This window comes from Cibotium barometz, chromosome 5, assembly GCF_041138505.1.
Source record: "Cibotium barometz isolate CiBa-2024 chromosome 5, ASM4113850v1, whole genome shotgun sequence".
Lineage (NCBI taxonomy): Eukaryota > Viridiplantae > Streptophyta > Polypodiopsida > Cyatheales > Cibotiaceae > Cibotium > Cibotium barometz.
The window spans coordinates 40,123,935-40,144,839 of record NC_141050.1 but is presented as its reverse complement, the minus strand read 5'-3'; the positions used below and the strand labels follow the sequence as shown (position 1 = coordinate 40,144,839).

The window sequence follows — 20,905 nt, the reverse complement described above, 5'->3', positions numbered from 1 at the left end:
TGGTAGCACTAAAACCACTAGTATAAGGTAAGGCTTGCCAAAGGGTTATGCTCACCGTAAAAGGGCATAGATTATGATGAGACCTTTGCCCCCACATTACACTTTGGGTATTATTACAATATATTATTGCATTGGCATTGCATCATGGATGGAATGTACATCAGTTGGATATCAAGATCTCCTTCTTAAATAGTGATTTGCATGAGGAGATTAATTTATCTCAACCTCGTGGTTTTGTTTAGAAGTGACATGAGGCTAAAGTATATATGTCATGAAAAGATTTATATGGTGTTAAGTAGACCCACAAGAGAGCATGGTATAGGAATATAGATACATACGTTGGTTGCAAATGGTTTTCGCAACAATCCAACTAAAGTGCCCTCTATGTAAAGCCTCTATGTAAAGAGGAGTAAAGATTGTTTATTGGTCATTGTTTTTTACATTGCCGCTCACATGCTCTAATGAGGAGAAGTTTTTAACCTTTAAGGTTGAATTACATATGTTACTTAAGATGGCAGATTTGGGCTCATTCCATTTTATTTGGGCATACAATTTATACAACGTTATAATCGTAGCATTATGATGGTATTGTGATGTTGTAGTCAAAGAGACTACTTAGACGGTTTGGTCTTAAAGACTATAAATTGCTACACCAGTAGAGAGACATATGCTGACGTATGTTCGTTGCATCACTGAATTTGTCTATTGTCAAACAATTAATTATTTATCGATAAGTTCTCCAGAATCCAAGTGAACCATTTGATGCAAAACTTTATGAGCATGTTATTGGGTGCCTCATCCATCAAAGTAATACAAGGCCAAACATTCAATTTAGGGTCTCCCAGTTGAGTAGGTTTATGTAGTCCCATAAGTAAGCATTGGCAAACCAAGCGAGTATTTTGATACTTACATGGTACTTATTCCCTTAGGTGATTTTTATGCTAAAGGGGATGACATTGAGTTGCATGTTGTCAATGACTTCAATTAGGCTAGATGTTATGACACGCGAGTTGTGAACGTGAGTACATGGAAGCTTTTAAAGCGACTGTGGGGTGTGTATGGATGTCATTTGGAAGATCTTGGTATTTAGCAGCCCCCCATCTCTATCTTCATTGTTTGGCAGCTGGAGTGCATTGGTCATTTAAAAGGAACCTAGTGTTTTATGCTTGCACAAAGCACATTAAAGTACATTATCATTATGTTAAGGAGAGGGTCATTTTTGCAAGAGAGATTAGCCTGGCCGTGTGACAGATATGTTCATGCTCACGAGAGAAATTCAAAGCTTTTCGTAAAGCTTTGGGTTTATTGCCATTTGGGGATTGTTGATCACCCACATGATCCCTGTACATGTTTATATCGTCACTATAGGGGTGATTTGTCGCCATTTATATGGTAGTGATGTGTGGATGTAAGCTAATAATAGGTTGGGGTGCTTTTTTCCCCCTTCGTAGGAGGTTTTTTTATCCCGAGCGCGTATACACACTCTTATGAGTGTGTGTCACATCACTTCACTTGTACCTGACTCATTCTCATCAATCTACTTTGAGTGTTGTGCTTCTCTCTATCTCTACTTGCTTGCTGCATCTATGTGGTGTGCGTTTCTACCTTTTTCTCCACTCCAATAAGCCCTATAAGTAAAATCAAGGAAAAATCATCCTTGGAGGAAGTTAATGGCACAATGCAAGTCTTAATTTAATAATTACTCATCGTCTTGGAATAAACTTAAGGCCAAAAGCCTAGGATGTTTCACTCAAGTTCTTTACTCAATATGAATATACTGAGGTGTATCTTTGGTAAACAATACGCTTAGAATTTGAATTAGCTTCAAAATCCCATCACCAATATAGATAGTTTAAGATTTACCTAATGTGCCAAAGTTTAGAGTGATTTAAGATCATATAATTGTTAGTACCATTCATGCATTTGTAATGTTTATTGCATTGTAACGTTCCTAAACTCCTTCAACACATCTTGTTCTACCAATGGACATGTGATTTTGTGGTTAAATTTCTCAGTTAAAGTTTTTCAAATAATGTTATTTGTTTTCTTTTTATGTTTTAATACACCCTTTTATACTTTGACCTTTTTAGTGGAAAAAGATCATTCTTGCCTTCTTGATAACTCAAGTAAAAAATTAAGTTCAATAAAGACATATTAAAGTTATGGAGATTTTCCTCAATATAGTTTTATGGGTAATAGATTATAATCATTTTTTCTCAAAATATTATGTTGTTTTAATGTTTGCCACAATTTTAATCATAAACTTCAACTAATTACCTCATGTGCTCATGTGTAAACTTACAATGTTTTCTTGTGAAATTTACACACTTCTATTTTTGTGCACTATATGAGTCTTGATTTTGGTGTTCAAACTCTAGAATAAGCTATCTAATAGTGTCTTTAGTAGTGTCAAAATCTAAAGGAGTTCAAGAAGAGTGAATGATATAGGAGAATGACAAAAATTTTAGACCTTTTAAATGAACTTACTATAAGAGTTTGGGTATTCCATTTAAAAAATTGATGGTTTGGTCAAGAGCATACTTCATGAATATGGCCAAATTCCAAAACCTTAATGTACATCGATTCATAAAGCCATGCATTTAAAGTGCATCTCTAAGATCCACAAATATAGATTCTTAAAACAAGCTCTTTTATGTAGCTAGTTTTTAAAAGCACATGATGTCATACATCTTTTTCAGTGACTTGGAATTTTAAATGCATTATTGTAACTCAATTTTAACCATGACCAATGAGTTTGTAGAAAAGGTACATCTATAGACTCAAGAAAGTGGATAAAAGTAAACTTAGTCTTGTTATTTGTAAAATTCATTTTGAAAAAAGGTCTCTCCTTTTTTTGTCTTACTTCTTATTAGACTTTGTTTCCTTAACCTTATAAAATTGTCATGGGAACTTTTTGTAATCTTCACCATGTGAATTCTCAAAACTTAGATTTACATATTAAAAATCTATGCAATTTACTTATTAAAAAAAGGATAATGTGAACAAGCACCATATCCATGCATTTATTAAATGATAAGTAATTTTTGGACTCTACACATTAAAAGTTGTGTGGACCATCATAAACAAGTATGTTAGGCTTATATCTTGTAAATCAATATGATGACAAAGGCATTAAATATAGATTTACATATTAAAAATATATGCAATTTACTTATTAAAAATGAACAAGCACCATATCCATGCATTTATTAAATGATAAGTAATTTTTGGACTTTACACATTAAAAGTTGTGTGGACCATCATAAACAAGTATGTTAGGCTTATATCTTGTAAATCAATATGATGACAAAGGCATTAAATATTTGAACCTTATATGCACATGTTGTATTAAGGACCATGGTGGTCAAACACTTCTAGCAGAAGTGTTCCCCTCAACTAAGGGGATTTTAGTTAGATTTTCACACAATAAATTGAATGGGGTAGGTGTAGAAATCTCTTTAAAAAGGTGGTGTCCACTCTTTTGCTTTACGGCTGATCTCATGAGGTCGAAACATTCTCTCACATATCTAATTGGGAGATACCATGTAAAGGGTTAGATGGTTATGTCAAACATGTCTAACCCAACCTAAGACTCTTAACAATAATTTTCCTTCAGAGGTGGCCTTGTGATATGTTGGCAATCCTTTACATGTATTTTCATGAATGGTCAATATTGCTAATTCATTTATTGTTGGGTCATAGCTTTACACACTAAAATAAGAAAACAATTTAACGTTGCATATCTTTGGAGTTTAAGAATTCTAAATCAATGTTGATGCCTTCAATATTTCCAAAAAGAAGAGTTTCATCCTCTTCATATCTTTGGAGTTTAAGAATTCTAAATCAATGTTGATGCCTTCAATATTTCCAAAAGAAGAGTTGCATCCTCTTCATTTTACATTTGTCCATTAAAATATAGCACGAGACCCCTTTGCACATCATCCTTACCTTAGGGCTTTGACACTCTTTTTCCACCGCATTAGTGGGCCACATGACAAGGATGATCGTTGATGTGTAAAGGGCATGCGAGTCTATAGAGCCACATGACAAGGATGATTGTTAATGTGTAAAGGGCATGCGAGTCTATAGATTAGTGAGCAAGGTTGCGTCATAGTGGGCGATTAAGGCTTTCTTTTCGTGTTATGTTGAGGTCCTTATTCTCAAGATCTTTACACACTTGCAATTTTACAACCCCACCACCCATCACGTGATTGGGAAATAGAGTCCCTTCGCTATCACTCCATTACCCCACGGTAGTTTTGATGTGTGAAACCCTCAAAGGCTAACCTATCTTGACACACTAGTATTGGTGGATATAATTTGAAGGGATTCCCACTGCCCATAAATTGTTACCTACATATATATATTATCCATCCTTTGCCTAAAGCCATCTTGTCACATAACACCCCTTTCCCATGGCCAAGTTAACTCGCGTGTGTTAAGGGAATCTCCTTATGTGCCATGGGAAATCCCTCTATAGATTGCATCTTGGTGTCAGAATGTTATATACAAATGTGGTAAGAACTTGGAAGCCCCTTGCCAAGTTGCCCTGCCCGAGGGGCCTTTTATGTCAAGTCAAACTTCAGAGGGGGGTCAATTTTGAAAAGGCTTGACCGGTCAAAAGAAGGGGAGGAGCTGGAATGAGGCTGCCAAGGTGGCACGAGTGTGTGAAGTGGCAGACTTAAAATTTGTAAAGAAGAATATAATCTAGACTTTTTTAATAGAGTATAATAAGTGGAAATGGGAAAAATGTAAGAAAATCATTAATAGCTAATATAAAGTCTTGGATAAATAAACATTTAAGGCCGTCATTTTGCGCCAGCGGCCACAGCCTGGTATCGTGGCCAGGCCCAGGTACTGGCCAAGGTCGCGGGAGGCGGCGGCGGCAACAGAAAAAGCACTGCATTTCATTCATACCCGTCACATGCGGCATGCCATGCGAGTAAATGCATATAATTTTTATGAATTTTTAGAAAAATCCAATAATTGGAATTTGCATTTCTTTTAACGCCCCTCACCTTGGTTACCTCTCCGGTTTAACGTCCCCGCGCGTGTGTGCGTGACACGTGCGTGCGACAGGAATTTCAAAAAAAACCCAAAAAAAAACTCTCTTAAAATTTATCCCCCCCATGCCGCATTCAGTTTTAGCTTCAGTTACAGGCCCCTCGTTTTTAGAGAATCTAAAATTAAAGATTTTATTCTTTTATTTTAATTTTTAACCTCTCTTTTTTTGGGCACGGTTTCCAACGGGGGTTCTGTTTCCTAGGCGTGCTCAGCCATTTTTCCTCCACAGGTGCGAAAAATAACTGCGCAATCATACCCACGGTTATTTATGCTAAAATGGGGTACATCGATTTAAATTATTTTAATCGAACTTTAGATCCCGCTTTCTTAAAAATTTCAACATTAAACTTGCTTAATGAGCATTGAGGCATTAACGGTTAACCTACTTACTCTATTTCAATTTTGCATGTAAATTACGTATAACTGGCACTCCCCCGCTGCCACCCTGCCTCATCCATCAGTTCGCACACCATTCCCCAAGTCCCTCTTTTCTCACCGTCTTTTCTCGCACACTCATAATGCAAGTGTATTCATCATAGCACTCGGAAACCCTCACCAGCTCCTAACAGATTTGAGGTTCGTAACTGATTAGTAACACCTCGTAGCTAGAGTTTCCAATGGGCCTTTCCAATTTCCTCAAAATAGGGTATTGGTCACACACGGTAAGGGGGCTTGCTCGGCTCTGGCCCCAATCCAGTTTGGCGACTTGAGAAGGGCTGGGATGATTGGGTTAGGATGTGCAAGCTCGATCTGTGGGTATTGGATGTCTTTGCATAAAGTCCAAGCCTCCCTATGTGCTATACACACACACACCCTCCCAGGCCCATATGTGAGACGTGAGATTTTTGGGATTTCTATCCGGCCTCACATGGTGCTCTCGAGGTATGCTTAGACGCCCCGAATTCTTTGCATCTATATGGGAGTACCTTGAGGTGGAGTAATGTGGCCTAGCCCGACCTTTCCTACCTTCGTTTAGATACAAGACGGCTTGTGGGCAAGGGATCCCGTGCCTCGGATACCCGCAAGTCATTTTCTCTCATCACTCTTGTGATCCTATTGTAATCTCGTCGTCGCGTGTCGGCATTTTATCAATACAAGTTTTGGGTTGGAAGCCCGCATTTGGGTGACACCGTTGTCCATTGCCGTTTGTACGTTTTTTGTCATAACTCCTTCATACGGAGTCCGATTTCAAAGTTCTAGTACTCAAAACGACCGGCTTGTCGTCCTCTTCGAGACGAGCTATAGATCTTGGTGTGCAACATTCAGCAAGTACTCTATGTTTTCACTTTTGTACTGGATTTTCTAGTCCCGAGTAGGAACTCGCACCTAGAACGCGACCCGAGATCACCGCTCCGTGACACCATATCTCTCTCTCCATCCGCATGGTAACTCCCCTCCCTTCTCGCCCTTGCCCCAACACTCCCCTCCATCCTTCTACCCTCTAGCTAGCCCCTCTCCTCCTCTTAGCAAGATTCTCCTTCTTGGATTTGGAAGGCCCAGCCCCCATCAATCTCTCTTCCTCTTACTTATATAGCGAGTCTCTCTCTCTCTCTCTCTCTCTCTCTCTCTCTCTCTCTCTCTCTCTCCCCCCCCCCCATTTTCCTACTTCTAGCGAGCACCTCTCCTCTTAGCAAAACTCTCTTTCCTTGAATTGGAAGGGCCCCATCTCCTCCACATAGCAAAACTCCCCTTCTCCTAATTAGAAGGCCCCATCTCCTCCTCTTAGTAAAACTCTCCTTCTCCAAATTGGAAGGCCTCTCTCTCTCTCTCTCTCTCTCTCTCTCTCTCTCTCTCTCTCTCTCTTAGGGGACTAAGGGAAGACGAAAGGTAGGGTGGGTGGAGAGGGACAGAGGATACGCAAATTGGAAAGAGGGAGAGTCTCCTCCTTGCAAACCCGTCATTCATTGCCTTATTTCAAGCTAGCCCTTCTCCTGCTCTTCATGAGACTCTCCTTCCCCTCTTTCCAATTTGCTTATGCACCTCATCACAACTCTTTCCTTTGTCCCTCTCCGCCCACCCCGTCTTCCATCTTCCCTTAGATCCCTCCTTTTGCTTTAACGAGAGAGAGAGAGAGAGAGAGAGAGAGAGAGAGAGAGAGAGAGAGAGAGAGAGAGAGAGAGATTGTAGGAGTGAGTATGTTTCACATTGGGAAACGATGCAAAGTTATCATTTATTCATGCATAATGTGGGCTTGGTACACAACCATGTAGAGGGGATGGGACAACCATATGGAGTGGGATTGGATAAAGGTAGCATCCACATGCAATAAGGGAGAAAAGGATACATGTTTACCAATTAGACAAGTTCAAATGTTGTTGGATATAAGAGTTTAAAAACATAAAGTCAAGTAATTTAAAATCTACATGTAAAAGCTTTCCTTTTTAAGGTGCAAACTCAATGTACACTAGTTAATGTTTTTCTATAGCTTGTGATCAAGGTTATTATAATGTTAGGGTTAGTTAGAGGCCATTGCTAGCCCCAAATGCTCCATTTTGTTGCTTGTATTCACAATCAATCGACTATCACATATATGCTCAAGTAGCTTAATAAAGCAAGGCAAATACATGCATGGTTTGGGATTAACATTGATCAACATTTTGAATTCCAAGGTAGCTTAAATCCACTTGGAGAGTTGTTTTTTTTAACATGATTATAATCTTGAAATAAGATATCCACAAGTTATCTATCTAGGGAGAATTGATTGTAAACTTAAGCCCTTGCTACTTTTTAATGCTTGTGATCTTAAACTGAAAGTGGTGAAGGGTCCTAGGGGTGTACAAAGAACATGAACACCTTTCATTATCAAGCTATTAAAAAGACTGTGAAAAGATGTTGACTTGTCTAAAAGAGATGAAGAGGAAAGATGTTGCCATTGTCTTCAACATCAACAAAAGTATTTATGAAAAAATGAAGCTACTTACTCACAGACAAGTTTACCCATAATATGATTTTGAGGTAATAGTGGGTTGTTTACCTAATGCAAGGTGGGATGAAGTCTAGAAAGAATGTAGAGAATATTATCCATGTCTCCTAATGCAAGGTGTTTAGTGATGAAGTCTAGAAAGAACATAGAGAATATTATCCACATGTTTCCACATGGCAAACCTTAGAAGGGGATTGTCACACAAGGTTGAAGACACACATAGCTTGAGCTGAATAGCAAGTGCATTGATTAGAAGATTTAAGTAGTAATGACCCGAGAAGCCAAAGCATACAAAGAAGAAGACATCATGTACTCATATGTTATACTCTTATGAAATGGAGGAACACTAGGTGATATCCCAGTTATGTCGCTTGAATGCTCATTTCTCCATGCCTTTTCACCATTAAGATGTAATTTAGCCAAACCCCTTGCCACATAGAGGCTTCATGTATCCATCAACCTCGAGTTACGACCAATAGTAGAAAAAAAGACCTTGTTAGTGTATTTTCACATCTCATTTTGAAAAAAGCTGGTTGGAATTTAGGTTTAGGGAAATCAAGGGTATACAGTTGTAAACTTGGTCATGTGTAGCATTTTGAAGGGAAAGCTGGCTAAGGCCAAGACATAAGCTTTCCTATAGTGTTAGGAAATAAGAGCTTTGATCTTATCTCTAGTAAACAAGAACTTGCATGGATCATAGTTGGAGTGAATGAGAAACTGTAAACTCACATAAAAAGTGTCAAAGAAGAAGACAATTGGCTATTTCAGCCCCTTATCTCCATGCGATCCCACACAACCCAAATGCCTTATGACCATTGACTTCCAATATTTGTGTGAAAATATTTGACAAGAATGCAGCCCACCACATGGTTTCTCCACTAGAGATAGTAAGGTCAAGTGGATATGGGACTCTCTCTCCTTTTTTCTTAGAAGGTTGTTCCACTTGACATATTTTCTTATGGTGATAGTATGTTGCTTGGTGCAATCAATGTGAGAAGACTATGTTTCATCTTCATTTGCTAAAAAGCTTCACAATCGGAAAGAAAAGAAGAAATTCAAGATTATTGATATTTTTGGGAGTCAATAAAGGAGGATCTATGCAAGAAGATTATTGATATTTTTTGGAAGCTAATAAAGGAGGACCTATAGAAGAAAATTATTGATTTTTTTTTGGAGCTAATAAAGGAGTACATGTGCCCGAGTAATCATGCTTGGAAGGATATAATGGGGTTAACCTTTGCTTAATCGAGTTGACCCATAAGAGAGCTAACAAAATTGAGTTAGGGGAAGACCCTTAGCAATGTTAAATATGTATTACAGGGTTATAACAAAGGCCTTAGCTCTCGAGATCAAATGTGTACTCCCTTGAGTTGTTAGCCCATATCAATACAAATCTATGAACATTTGTTGTGCAATTCACTTTCCCAAAACTACTCATTTTTCTTGTACACATAACCTATATTCACACAATATTCTAGAGTGGCCAAATAATATTCTTGTTGGAAATCGGGTGAAGTGCTATGCTTTGGCATCACTTTTCTCAGGACCCTCCCCCTTGGCACGTTGTTGCCAACTTGTCCACTTTTTCTTAGCTGCTCAGAGGTTGTTTTCTTGGCTTAAAAGCTCAACTTGGCTTCTATTGTGGCTCAGAGTGAGGTTACACTTCAATCCATGGCTCTGATACCATGTTGGAAATTGCGTGAGGGGCCAAGTCCTAGGAGGTACCCATCCCAGTTGTGTTCATGCCACAAATTGATTTAGCTATCCAGACCCCAAAACCTTAAGGTGATGAAGGACCTCCAGTCTATCCATCTTGCAGAAATCTCCTAGTGCTATGCTTTAGCACCACTTTTCTCAACAATTCTAGAGTGGCCACACAATATTCTTTGGTACCACTTTTCTCAATGGTTCTAGAGTGGCCACATAGTATTCTATAGTGGCCACACAATATTCTTGATATATAGATGTAACATCAAACATAAGTAAACCCTATCAATACTCTTTTTAGTGCATTACTTGTTTCAAAACATGTTATTTTCTTTGCACTAGTTACCACTAACAAAACATCTTGACATAATAAGTAATCTAAACACTTGCCCCTTCCTCGACCATAATCCCTTGATAAGATTGCCATGATAAGTGGTCTAAACACTTTCCCCTTCCCCAACCAAGCATTCAAAGGCGTATCCTTCAAGATGCCACGTGGTGTATGACATATTTAAATCACACATGGTGTGATATGTGGGTGAAGGTTCAAGGCATACAAAAATTAGCTTTTTGTCAAGAAAATATGTTAAGGTATGCAACATGTAAGTTATAGGGATGTAGACATCATCTAATTTGTGGCACGAGAGAGACACACACACACACACACAGAGAGAGAGAGAGAGAGAGAGAGAGAGAGAGAGAGAGAGAGAGATTGGGAAAATAAAAAAATGGAAAAAATATATAGAAATCCCCACGTCCTTCATCCCTAGTGGGTGAGCTCGCCACTTGGTATGGGGGAGGTGGGGATTATAACTAGCTTGTGGACCCTTACAACTTTGAAGCTAATGTCATCCTTTGGATTTGGATTCAATGGGAATGCAATGCAGTAATGATTTTGTTTAGCTTATAGTAAAAAACCCACTTGGTTATAGCTGTTACATGCATCTTTTTAAAGGGGCTATAATAACTAGAAGCTACTTAGAAAACCTATATGATTATGAAGTAAATTTTATGTTATTCAATAAGTAAGGTTTTGAAGCTTCTATAAAATTCAACGAATTAATCAAACAAGAATGGATAATGTATCCATTCAATGATAACTCGTGGCATGTTGATTTCTCATTAACATATGCACTCGAAAATAGAAATCGGGAAGTACTGATGTTTTATGAGCATGGCATTTACATAATAATAGCTCCACCATAACTAAAATTACATAATAATATGCTCCACAATAGCTAAAATTTACACACATTATAAATATCAATCATAAGAGGACCTAGATGTGGGAATAATGCAGGCCCTAGGCATTTAAGAAACCTAAGAGTGATACAAACAAATCTGTCCTTTCTGTGGTAGTACATATCCTTTATATGAGGTTTATTATGGTGAAAATGTTTAACTACAAAACTATATCTTTACAGTAAAGTTATGCCTTTGTGGCGAAAATACACAGTTTCATCAAAACTATAAACTTGCAAGAAGTATTTCCCCCCCTAAAAGAAGTTTCTAGACACAAAACTATAGTCCTGCCACCCCCTCCCTCTTTTCTCTTTTCAACCATATAGTGCCTCTACTCCAACTATAGTCCTGCCACCCCCTCCCTCTTTTCAACCATGTAGTGCCTCTACTCCTCCATACCATTCAATCTAGCACGTCTGCTCATTAGTTCCTTGTCCACACTCAATACTGGCCTCAACTACTCACATACTTTGCACTCGTCTCATTGGTTCCTTATCCACGCTCAATGCTAGCCTCTACTACTCACATACTTCACACTCTTCTTGAAGCTCAAAGGGAGGATGATGAAGATTTTAATTCATCATCTAGTGATTCTTATGGAAACATATCAATGCATCATATGTCTTCCCTCCTTGGCTTCTACTCACTCAAATAGAGATTTGAGGCAAGCTTAAGAGGGAAGCTCGACAAGCTATATGTTACTTTTCTCAACTAAGCTAAATCTTCAATGTCATAACCATAAAGGCATTTTTTCTTGCATGCAACTCACAACAAGAGAGCTCATCAAAAGGGAGCTTGAGGACTCACAAACTCCATGGATCCTACAAGTAATAAAGACCACACCACAATAGAGAGAAATTATAAGAATTAATGACATAAAGGAAAGAAGGAAATGAATTTTCTTAATAAACTTAGGCATGTATAGAATGTATAATATTGATGAAAAATTAAGTGGATAACCTAAGGGCTCTTCGTAAATACTTAGTGCACTTATACCGTAGTTTCTATTACATTTTCTAACTCTCTATTTTTAAAATAATTATTAGCCTAGGAACATTTATACTTATACCTTGTACTTCTAAGCTATCCATGGATATGCACAAAAATATCAACTTGTGTCATAATAATCTTTTTGTCAAGGGTTTGCTAATGCCATCTTGAGATGAAGATATGTCTTGTAGCTTATATCAAATGCTTTGTGGAAGCTCAATAAGAAAGTCAATGGAAGTTTTTGTCAATGACATTGATTGGGCTAATACTGGCATGCTCAATATTAAACTTTATCAAGGGTTCCTCTATAGATTTATGAAATCATGAAGAAGAAAACTTTGTGGCATGAAAAGAGAACCAATGGGCCCATTCTCTTTGGCTTTTCAGTTAGCAAGCTTATCACATCAAGCAACCCCAACCAACTTTTTAACCAATAGAGTTTTATCGAGTGGATGGTCAAGCGAAATGCATGCAAGAAAAGTGAAAGAAAGAATTCCATCCCAAGAGAATACGTGAGATTTGGAAGAAAAGTATTTCTATTGAAAGCCATCTTTTTACTCATGCACATGTTTCCTTTTAATTTCATATCAATAAGTACAATTCATTATTGTATCATTTTATATTTGTGGCATAATACCTTTGAGAAAGTTATAGAGTAGTTGAATAAAGTTATAGAGTAGTTGAATAAAGTGAATCTCTCATCTAGATTCCATATGGGTTGTCATGAAAAAGAACTCAAAACTTTAATTTTTGTGGCAATGTGGTTGGACATCATGTACAAAAGATATGTCCAAAGCATAGCTATAAGGATTTGTAGGTCCTCTTTTCAATTAATGTGACATGTCTCACCCAATTTGTACCACAAAGAGACCATAAGAAAAGCTAAAAACTGTGCTCACATGAGAGGACTTTGGAAAATCAAGAAATTCGCAAAGATAACAATTTCTTTTATGTTTTGGGCATAATAAATCCCTTATAGTTTGTATTCACTTACATAAACCCTAGAGAGGATATAAACATACAATGTATGCATGTTAGAAAGGACGTGGAAAGCAAGAAACATAACTTATGTTATTGTCCTAAATGAGGCTCACAATTACAGTAAATGTTGGAGTCACATAAGGCCTATGTAAAGCATTGATAAGGATCATACTTGTACGATATCCTTCTTCAATCCATATCCTAAAATTTTGTGCTTATTTTTGGGAGAACACTTTGTGGAGTGCATCCTATCGAGTTTTCTATAAATTAGGTTTGTGATGATATTATAACTAGTTTAGTCATCATAGCAAGGATTTACATAATTGAAATTTTCCTCATAATCATGTGTGTGTTGATTTTCCTCACAATCATGTGTGTTTATTTTCCAAGATTAAACTTTCACTTTACTAAATGAATCACACATTCACCATTATGCTAGAGTTGGCTAAGTCAATCTCATTCACTCAAGAATGATAGTTTTCTTAAAGCTACAATGATAGGGATATAGTAGACCGAGGAAATAATACTATCTCAAGTGTACACACTAAGATGAGGAGTACCATTGATTCATAAAGATGTTAATGATCTACAAGCACTTTCTTGTATGATTAACTATTTAGCCTTATTTATGCAAGGGTAGTTAGGGGACTCACTTCTTATCCAAATATCTCGACCTCCTAGTGGGGCAGAAGCTACTCAAACCGCACTCCCATGCCATCATCACTTCATCATGGCTCTCTTTCCATTGGGTATGGAAAAATGCACATAATAGAAGCTATGTGGGCACCTCTAACTTGCACTACCTTGCGTGCTCACTCATGCCATCATCACTTCATCATGGTTCTCTTTCCATTGGGTATAGAGAAATGCACATAATAGAAGTTATATGGGCACCTTTTACTTGCACTGCCTTGCTTGCTCGCTCATGAGAGAGAAATAAGAAGAAATTAGAGGAGGAGGAGGAGGAGGAGGAGGAGGAGGAGAAGATAACTCTCATAAAAGCACACTAGATTGCCCAAGAGTAAGTGACCCAAGGGTGCCTATTGCTAGTTCTAAGAAACATATGGCTCGTTTTATAATTTGGGCTCCTCGGGATGTATGAGCATCCCAAGGACATGTACAATAAGGCAAAGACGCTTTCATATTACATTGGTAACAGTATAAAGACATCTTTTGTGGAATTGGGCCAAATATTGCTGATTCTTGACACGACTCGAGTTGATCAAGGCACTCTGTGTTAGCCAAAGAAGTTGTTAACATCAATGTACATAGCCCAAAGGTCACGATTTGATTCAATGCCAAGATTTAAGCTCACCAACATAAGACAACAAAGATTAAACCTTTTTTACAAAGATATATGGAGCCTTTTGCTTTATTTAACTCAATTACCAATGCTCAATCTTGGCTAACTCAAGCACCTAGGATGTCTCTTACTTAACAACAATTGATATGCCCTTACAAGAAATAATAAACTATTTGGGCTACCAATTAAAGATGCTTTGCACACCCTTACCACTCTCTCATGTATGTCACATTCCTTCATGATCATGTGCCACTCTTGGTGTACTAATTAAGGGTTACATGCTGAAATTAAAGGTTCATGCTTGGTAAAGGAAGCATACTTCAACCACTTTACATCTACTTTTTGCAAAACATGAGATGTACCTCATTTGATGCAAGATAGTTTCAACCAGGTTGAAAATGATAGTTGTTTTTGTAGTCAACATACTAGAAGGATACAAACAAACAATGAAGGAACACATTTAGATACGGAATGGGTGTTTTGCAACATTGCATTCCTTGCCACCATGGTATAACAATGGCCACAAAAGTGTATAAAACCTAGAGGCTTTTACTTATTAAGTGCATGCCCATAGTAGAAGCTCAATCTCTATGGGCTCGAGGAGTTTTTTGAACAAGAGCCTATTTTAGCAAGTGCTCACACCATACACATGTCCAATCTTTCACCATGCAAGGATTGGATTGGCTAATACATAAAGCAAGTGATCAGTGGGACTGAAAAAGTAAGATTGGATTGGATTGGCTGATACATAAAGCAAGTGATCAGTGGGACTGAAAAAGTAAGATTGGCTAAAAAGTGTTGGCCAAGTTTGTTTTTAGAGCCAATCCTCCCCAGTAATGAAGCTGTACAAATCAGGCATGAAGTGGATGTTGATAAGGATTTACCATACTTTGGGTAAGGGAAAGTGTTTAAATGATCTCAAATCAAGTAACAATCTTAAGTCTCAATTGTTGTGCAAAGCTCCTTATCTCATAAAGTAATATATGTTAGAGTTACAAAACAACTTAAAAGCAGCGCTTTGTCAAAATCACAAAAATCCATGCGTAAAAGCATTAGCCCCAAAAGGGGTTCTTCTTGATTCTGCAGTGTGAACAACAACTAACTATGTACCTTCTTGCATTTTTGGGCCATGTGTGAAAATGCCTTTAACTTGCCATCTACTTTCCTATCTTTATGTACCTTCTAACACGCCTAACGATCATGGGTTTACATTTTGATAATGTGTAGCCTTCATACAAGCATACACGAGTATAGACATAGAACTTCCTCATAAATCCCTCTAAGGTGCATTGTGATGCAATTGCCTTGTCTCCAATTGTATATTGTTCGTGTGAACGGTGCGCGACGACGACGGGGAGGCTCTAAATACCACATTTCCGGGAGGGCATGAAAGGGCTCAAGTGTACACACAAGTGTGGGGAGATGTGATGCACAATGACATTAGAATTTAGTACCTACATAGGTAGGTACTAAATACATTTACAAGCTGATATAGTTAGTTGGATTTCACATATACGTATGTACATTAGAATAAGCACTATATATAAAAATATATATTCAATTTGATAGAAAATACATTATATAACTGAGTGCTGATAGATGCGGTGGAATATACAAATAGATTATATGACCAAATCAGTCCTACTTCCTACCAGGGCAGCAGTACTTTCACACTAGTATCACTCACTCGTTCACTTCATGAGGAGAGTGTGAACTGAGGGGCGGAGTGAGGGAATCAATGCAGCTTCACCCTCACACAAACGAGGGCAACTACCAGGCTGCGAGCATTTCAGCTTCACATGTGTGAAAAATTTCACTCTTTTCACTGCTACCCGCAGATACACAGACAGTAGAGTGCACTCTCTCTTTCTCTCTCTTTACTCATACACAGTGCACATATACGCAGAGTGACGCACATACGCACACATCTGCAGTCTTTTCTGTACCCTGCGTGCTGTAATTTTGCTGTAGAAAAGATTACCCATTACCATTTTTGCAGAGCCTTTCCTTCCCTTCTCTTTTCATATCACTATTACTGTGGAGTTACTCTCTGTGGCTTAGTGTGCACCTCTATGTCTTCGAATGTTGCAGCAGAAGCCAGACAGCACCCATTAGAGTGATCGACTTAAGCTCTAATCGATCATATGAAGCCCTAATTGCTCCTATTAAGCTCCAATTGATATAATCAGGCTTAGCTCTGCAGCATAGCTTGGAAACATCGGAGTATCCACAACCCCTGGCCTTGCTGCATGTAAAAACCCTGATTGGGAAATATACCCCCCCTGCAAGGTTCCATATGGTTTTGGGTCCTCTCCTTGGCAAGCTCAAGTGCATGCAGAAGGCGTTTATTGGGCGATTCTCCTCCACTATTGAAGCGCTTTGGGCGATGGAAAACTGGCACCTCTTCACTGCGGCCTTTGTTCTCAGCCTGGTGGACCTGGTAAGCACAAAAGCTGCCATAGCCTGGAAGCTTTTCCACGTATGCCAGGACGCCTAAGTAGAAGGCAATGTAGGTTATATGCCATCTGTTGAGCATGCAGTTCTTAGGGTTTAGAGTGTTGCAATGCTCTTCTAATGGGGGGTTGAACCCTTTTTCGCTTTGCAGAGTGTTCTAGGTGCATTTCTCTGGTACCAGTTTTCTACTTTGTACTTCGCTTGGCACCTCTGCCCCATGATAGTCAATCGGATTTGTGAACTCATAGCCTTCATGTTCACAGGAGGCATGCTTCCTTCTCTTGTAAGTACTGTATATTTTTTGCCAAAAATCGTTCCAAATGTTACTTAGTAATGCTTGTACATTTATGCCCATCTTCCAAGCCTCCCTGGGAAGATCGATAAAGAAGCCTTATTCCATCACTGTTGACACCAACTTGATTATTACTTTCTTTGAGGAATGATCAATTTTGATGCCTTGTTGACTTGAGTTATGGTCAGTTTTCTTGTGTGTATAAGTGATCTAGCTTTTATTAGGTTGATGTGCAGCATTGCCTCCTCACCTACATGGGAAGGCTAGCCTAAGCAACCTTCTGTCATCAACCCTTGATGCCAAATTGCTACCTATGTCATCAATCCTTGATGCCAAATTGGCCATTACCGTTTTTGAATGTAACACTCCTAATGACATTTGAGTGCACTCCACTAATGCCCTCATATTTGAAATTGCAGTTTGCAATTGTCCAAGTGCCCCTCTCCTTATTCTCGACTACGGTTTATGCCAACCGGCAGCAACGCTTACAAAACAAACTCTTACTCGCTGTGTATTGTACCCTACTGGTATATGAGGTATAATATGGCACCACTATGAAGTTAGCTGGCAGCATGGCATTGCCTTTATTGCATCATGCCGTACATGTTTCTGAAACTGTAGTGCCTTTTCTTCTCTCAGTTCCTTGTAGCTGTGCTCATGATCAAGATGGGACGCTACCTCAAGTATCCAACACATTTGGGGCCTCAACACAGTCGCTCTTCATCCAGTCAACAGGTATTGTGATAAACATCTAATTGATGCTAGCCTAGATTCTGACCTAGTTTAGAGAGATTAAGATGGATACCATGTACCCACTCCTTGGTCCTTGATGACATGTAGGGATGTGATGTGTTATCCATTCCCGGTGGTGGAAATGCAAGTTTGTTGGAGCACCATAGCCAAATCCATGTTGATCTCTTGACGTCATAGGATCATGCAGGAGGCTGCTTGATGATGTCAAGATGTCTCTGTTGGACTTAGAATCTTGAAATGGGGCGTGTGTTATTGTGTGGTGGATGCTAATGGGTGTATCATAGGTCGTTCTTTCGATCTAAATGTTGTTTTGGTGTGGAAGAAGTTTCATTCCGAATGACGTTTGCATGGACTTTCAGTTGGTATGTATAGGTCCTCTAGCATGCTCTTGCTTGTGCTGAGCTCTTATTATTACTTAAACTTGTGCAGGCACCTCAGCCTTACATTGCATTCCACATGTTTGCCTTATTCACCCAGCCAGTGGTTCCGGGCTGTCGCTATGTAAGCAACTCGGAGCTACAGGAGGTACTTCCCAAAGCTGTTCTCCTTCCTCTTGCTTTGGTTTGAATCACAAGTGTATGCCATTAACTTTTCTTTCTTCAAAGTGGCAGGGCTCACAGATGGAGGGATTTGTCACTGTCCAGCAGCCTGATGGGAAGAAGGTAGCACTCCTATCTAAGAAAAGGGAATACATACTATACTGTGACTGTTGACTATCTTGATACCTGATCCTTCCATATGATATGTGATATGCTGTGCAGTGGTAGTTTCTTCTGGCTTATTGTGTGGTACTCTAGAGGTGTCTTTCCTATGGGCATTAGATACAAAGAGCGTGAAATGCATACCATTCAAAATGGCTGCAGATTTGGCTTGCTGGCTGGCTAGCCCATTCGCCGGGTTGACGGGATGGGAGGGACATGCATATGTGATGGTTTCTGAGATTAGTTTGCCTGTCTTAATAATAGTTTGGATGATCCCTGACCTATTGAAGGGCTTGCATGGCATTTTGAAAAACCAAGTTTGAGATTGTGTAAGATGAGTATTGTTGGTGTTGCTGTGACTGTTGACTAGCCTGCTACCTGATCCTTCTGTAGACTAGAGGTGTATCTCTTGATATTGAATTTAGAGGGGGAAAGGCCTGCCATGCAAGATGGCTCTGCATATGTGGCTGCCCATCCCATGGGCTGGCTGCCGGGGTGGACTTGTTTGGAGAGGTAGGTACATGTGCTGATTCTGGGACTACAGTCTACCTGTCTCACTGATGGACAGGATGGTCTCTGATGTACTGAATGGCTTAGCTTGTATGATACCCAGTGAGAGGCAGTGGTGTTGTTTCTGTTTACAAGTTTCTCATCTCATGCTTTGGTTGTATCAGGTCATGCTTGGAAAAGTCTTGCAATCCAAAGTGGAGGTATCTGAGAAAGCAGAAGGTGCCGGTGGTGGTAAAGAAGGGCTGCATTCTGATGGCGATGTCAGCATTACCATCAGTCCCTTGGCCAGTCAATCATCAGGCGTGCCTGCCGAAACCGACCATGGATCTCCACCAAGTCAATCATCAAATGTGCCTTCCGAAACTGACCATGAAACTCCATGTAGTCAACCACCAGCCTTACCTTGTGAAGCTGACCATAGAATGCAACCCAATGAATCATCAGCCTTCCCTTATGAAACTGATCATAGAATGCAACCCAATGAATCATCAGCCTTGCCTTCTGCAACTGATCATAGAATGCAACCCAATGAATCATCAGTCTTGCCTTCTGAAACTGACCATAGAACTCCGATCTTATGTGAGATGGTCTAGAAAGACATGGATAAAACTAATGCCTAGTTCCAGTTTGTCGTCTCGCAACTCTGCCATTATTAAAAGGCTCTTTTGAGTTTTATCTATAGAGGGTTTTGGAGTGGGATGCTTTTGTTCCATAACCCAACATTTTTGAATAGGTAGATGGGCTAAGGCAGCGTTTTGTACAATCTCCAATTTTGTGGCAACCCCTCAACCTATCATTATCTTCCGAGTCTAGATCGAGTTTTGAAAAAAAAAAGGGTTAAAAAGAACAATTGGATGCCCAGTGGAACCTTGAGCATTTTATTGTGTAGTGTATTTGGTTGTGGCAACTGAGAATGTATTTGGTAGTCGTAAGGAGAAGTGAACGAACAAGAGGAGTCCTTTGTTGGGAGGAATTTTTGGTGTCGTCGAGCTTTGCATCCACAGAGATGTCCATTTACCTTTTATGCTACTAGACATGAAGATAGGTGTTAAAGAACAATAAGTGTCCTTCAGGGGTGGTGATTGAGAGGTCGACACGGCTTCATTGCCTTTTGAAGTATGTTACTCGACACTAAGGTGGATGCGTAAAGATTGAAGTATTAATAAGTGAACGAACCAGAGGTCTACGGATGTGTGTCCATTGTCTTTTATTGCAAGTTAGGTGCATAATTATTGGAGTATTATTTGTTCAAACATGATCTTATTTCAATTTTTTTCCTAAGTGAAATGTCAATAATGTAGAGGAATATATTTGAGTGGTCAATTCTTAAGTGCTATTTTAGGTTAAATTCAAAGAAGATACACGTCAACTCCCATCGCTTTATCTTGTGTATGAACCAAGAAGCATTTACGAACGGCAAGGAGTATGTCTGTTTTTGAACTAATCCATGGAATGCTTCATTTTTGGTCTACAAAACTGACATTACGAGTGAGTTTATTTGGAAAAAAATCCCTGATCTTGGTTCTGTCCGATAGCCCTCTTTTCAATGTTTGATCACTTATAATTTAGATTAGTTTTATAAACTCAGGCTTGTCTTGTACAATTCCGTGGGCCTAGCCTTACACCTTGCCATTGGGTCTATGGAGCCGGGGTGAAATCACATCCTTGATCTAAGTTTTTTACTCAAACACGCATCTAAATAAGAGTTCACACATGCACTCCATATTAAGCCTTTCTAATTGTAATAAAATCACTACTTTTAATCGTTTAATATAATAATTCAAATATAAATTGCGAGTGAAAATCATTGCAAAAAAAACCAAGGAATGTCCTTGCACCATGACTATGATCCTCAGACGTGGAAGGTATGCGTACCATTGAGCTTGAACAATCTTGGACCATTTTGTCGGAGGAGTCTTTATAAGTATCACATTTGACACCTGTGTACTCGTGTTGGTTTGAGCCCTTATAAGGGGTATTTGCAT

At 39.0% G+C, this 20,905-nt stretch overlaps 1 protein-coding gene across 2 annotated transcripts; it reads left to right on the top strand.

Annotated features, from left to right (window-relative positions):
* The first annotated feature begins 15,907 nt into the window (after positions 1-15,907).
* Positions 15,908-19,730, top strand: LOC147638480 (uncharacterized). Of its 2 annotated transcripts, XM_086798388.1 has the most exons (8): positions 15,908-16,650; positions 16,816-16,947; positions 17,376-17,492; positions 17,596-17,691; positions 18,139-18,234; positions 18,321-18,371; positions 19,085-19,365; positions 19,414-19,730. In XM_086798388.1, the coding sequence occupies exons 1-8, from the start codon at positions 16,507-16,509 to the stop codon at positions 19,511-19,513; spliced, it is 1,017 nt and encodes a 338-aa protein (XP_086654514.1). In that variant the 5' UTR covers positions 15,908-16,506; the 3' UTR covers positions 19,514-19,730. The 2 variants fall into 2 exon arrangements, with proteins under 2 accessions (XP_086654514.1, XP_086654513.1); XM_086798387.1 differs by having other exon boundaries at positions 19,085-19,730.
* Positions 19,731-20,905: the final 1,175 nt, after the last annotated feature.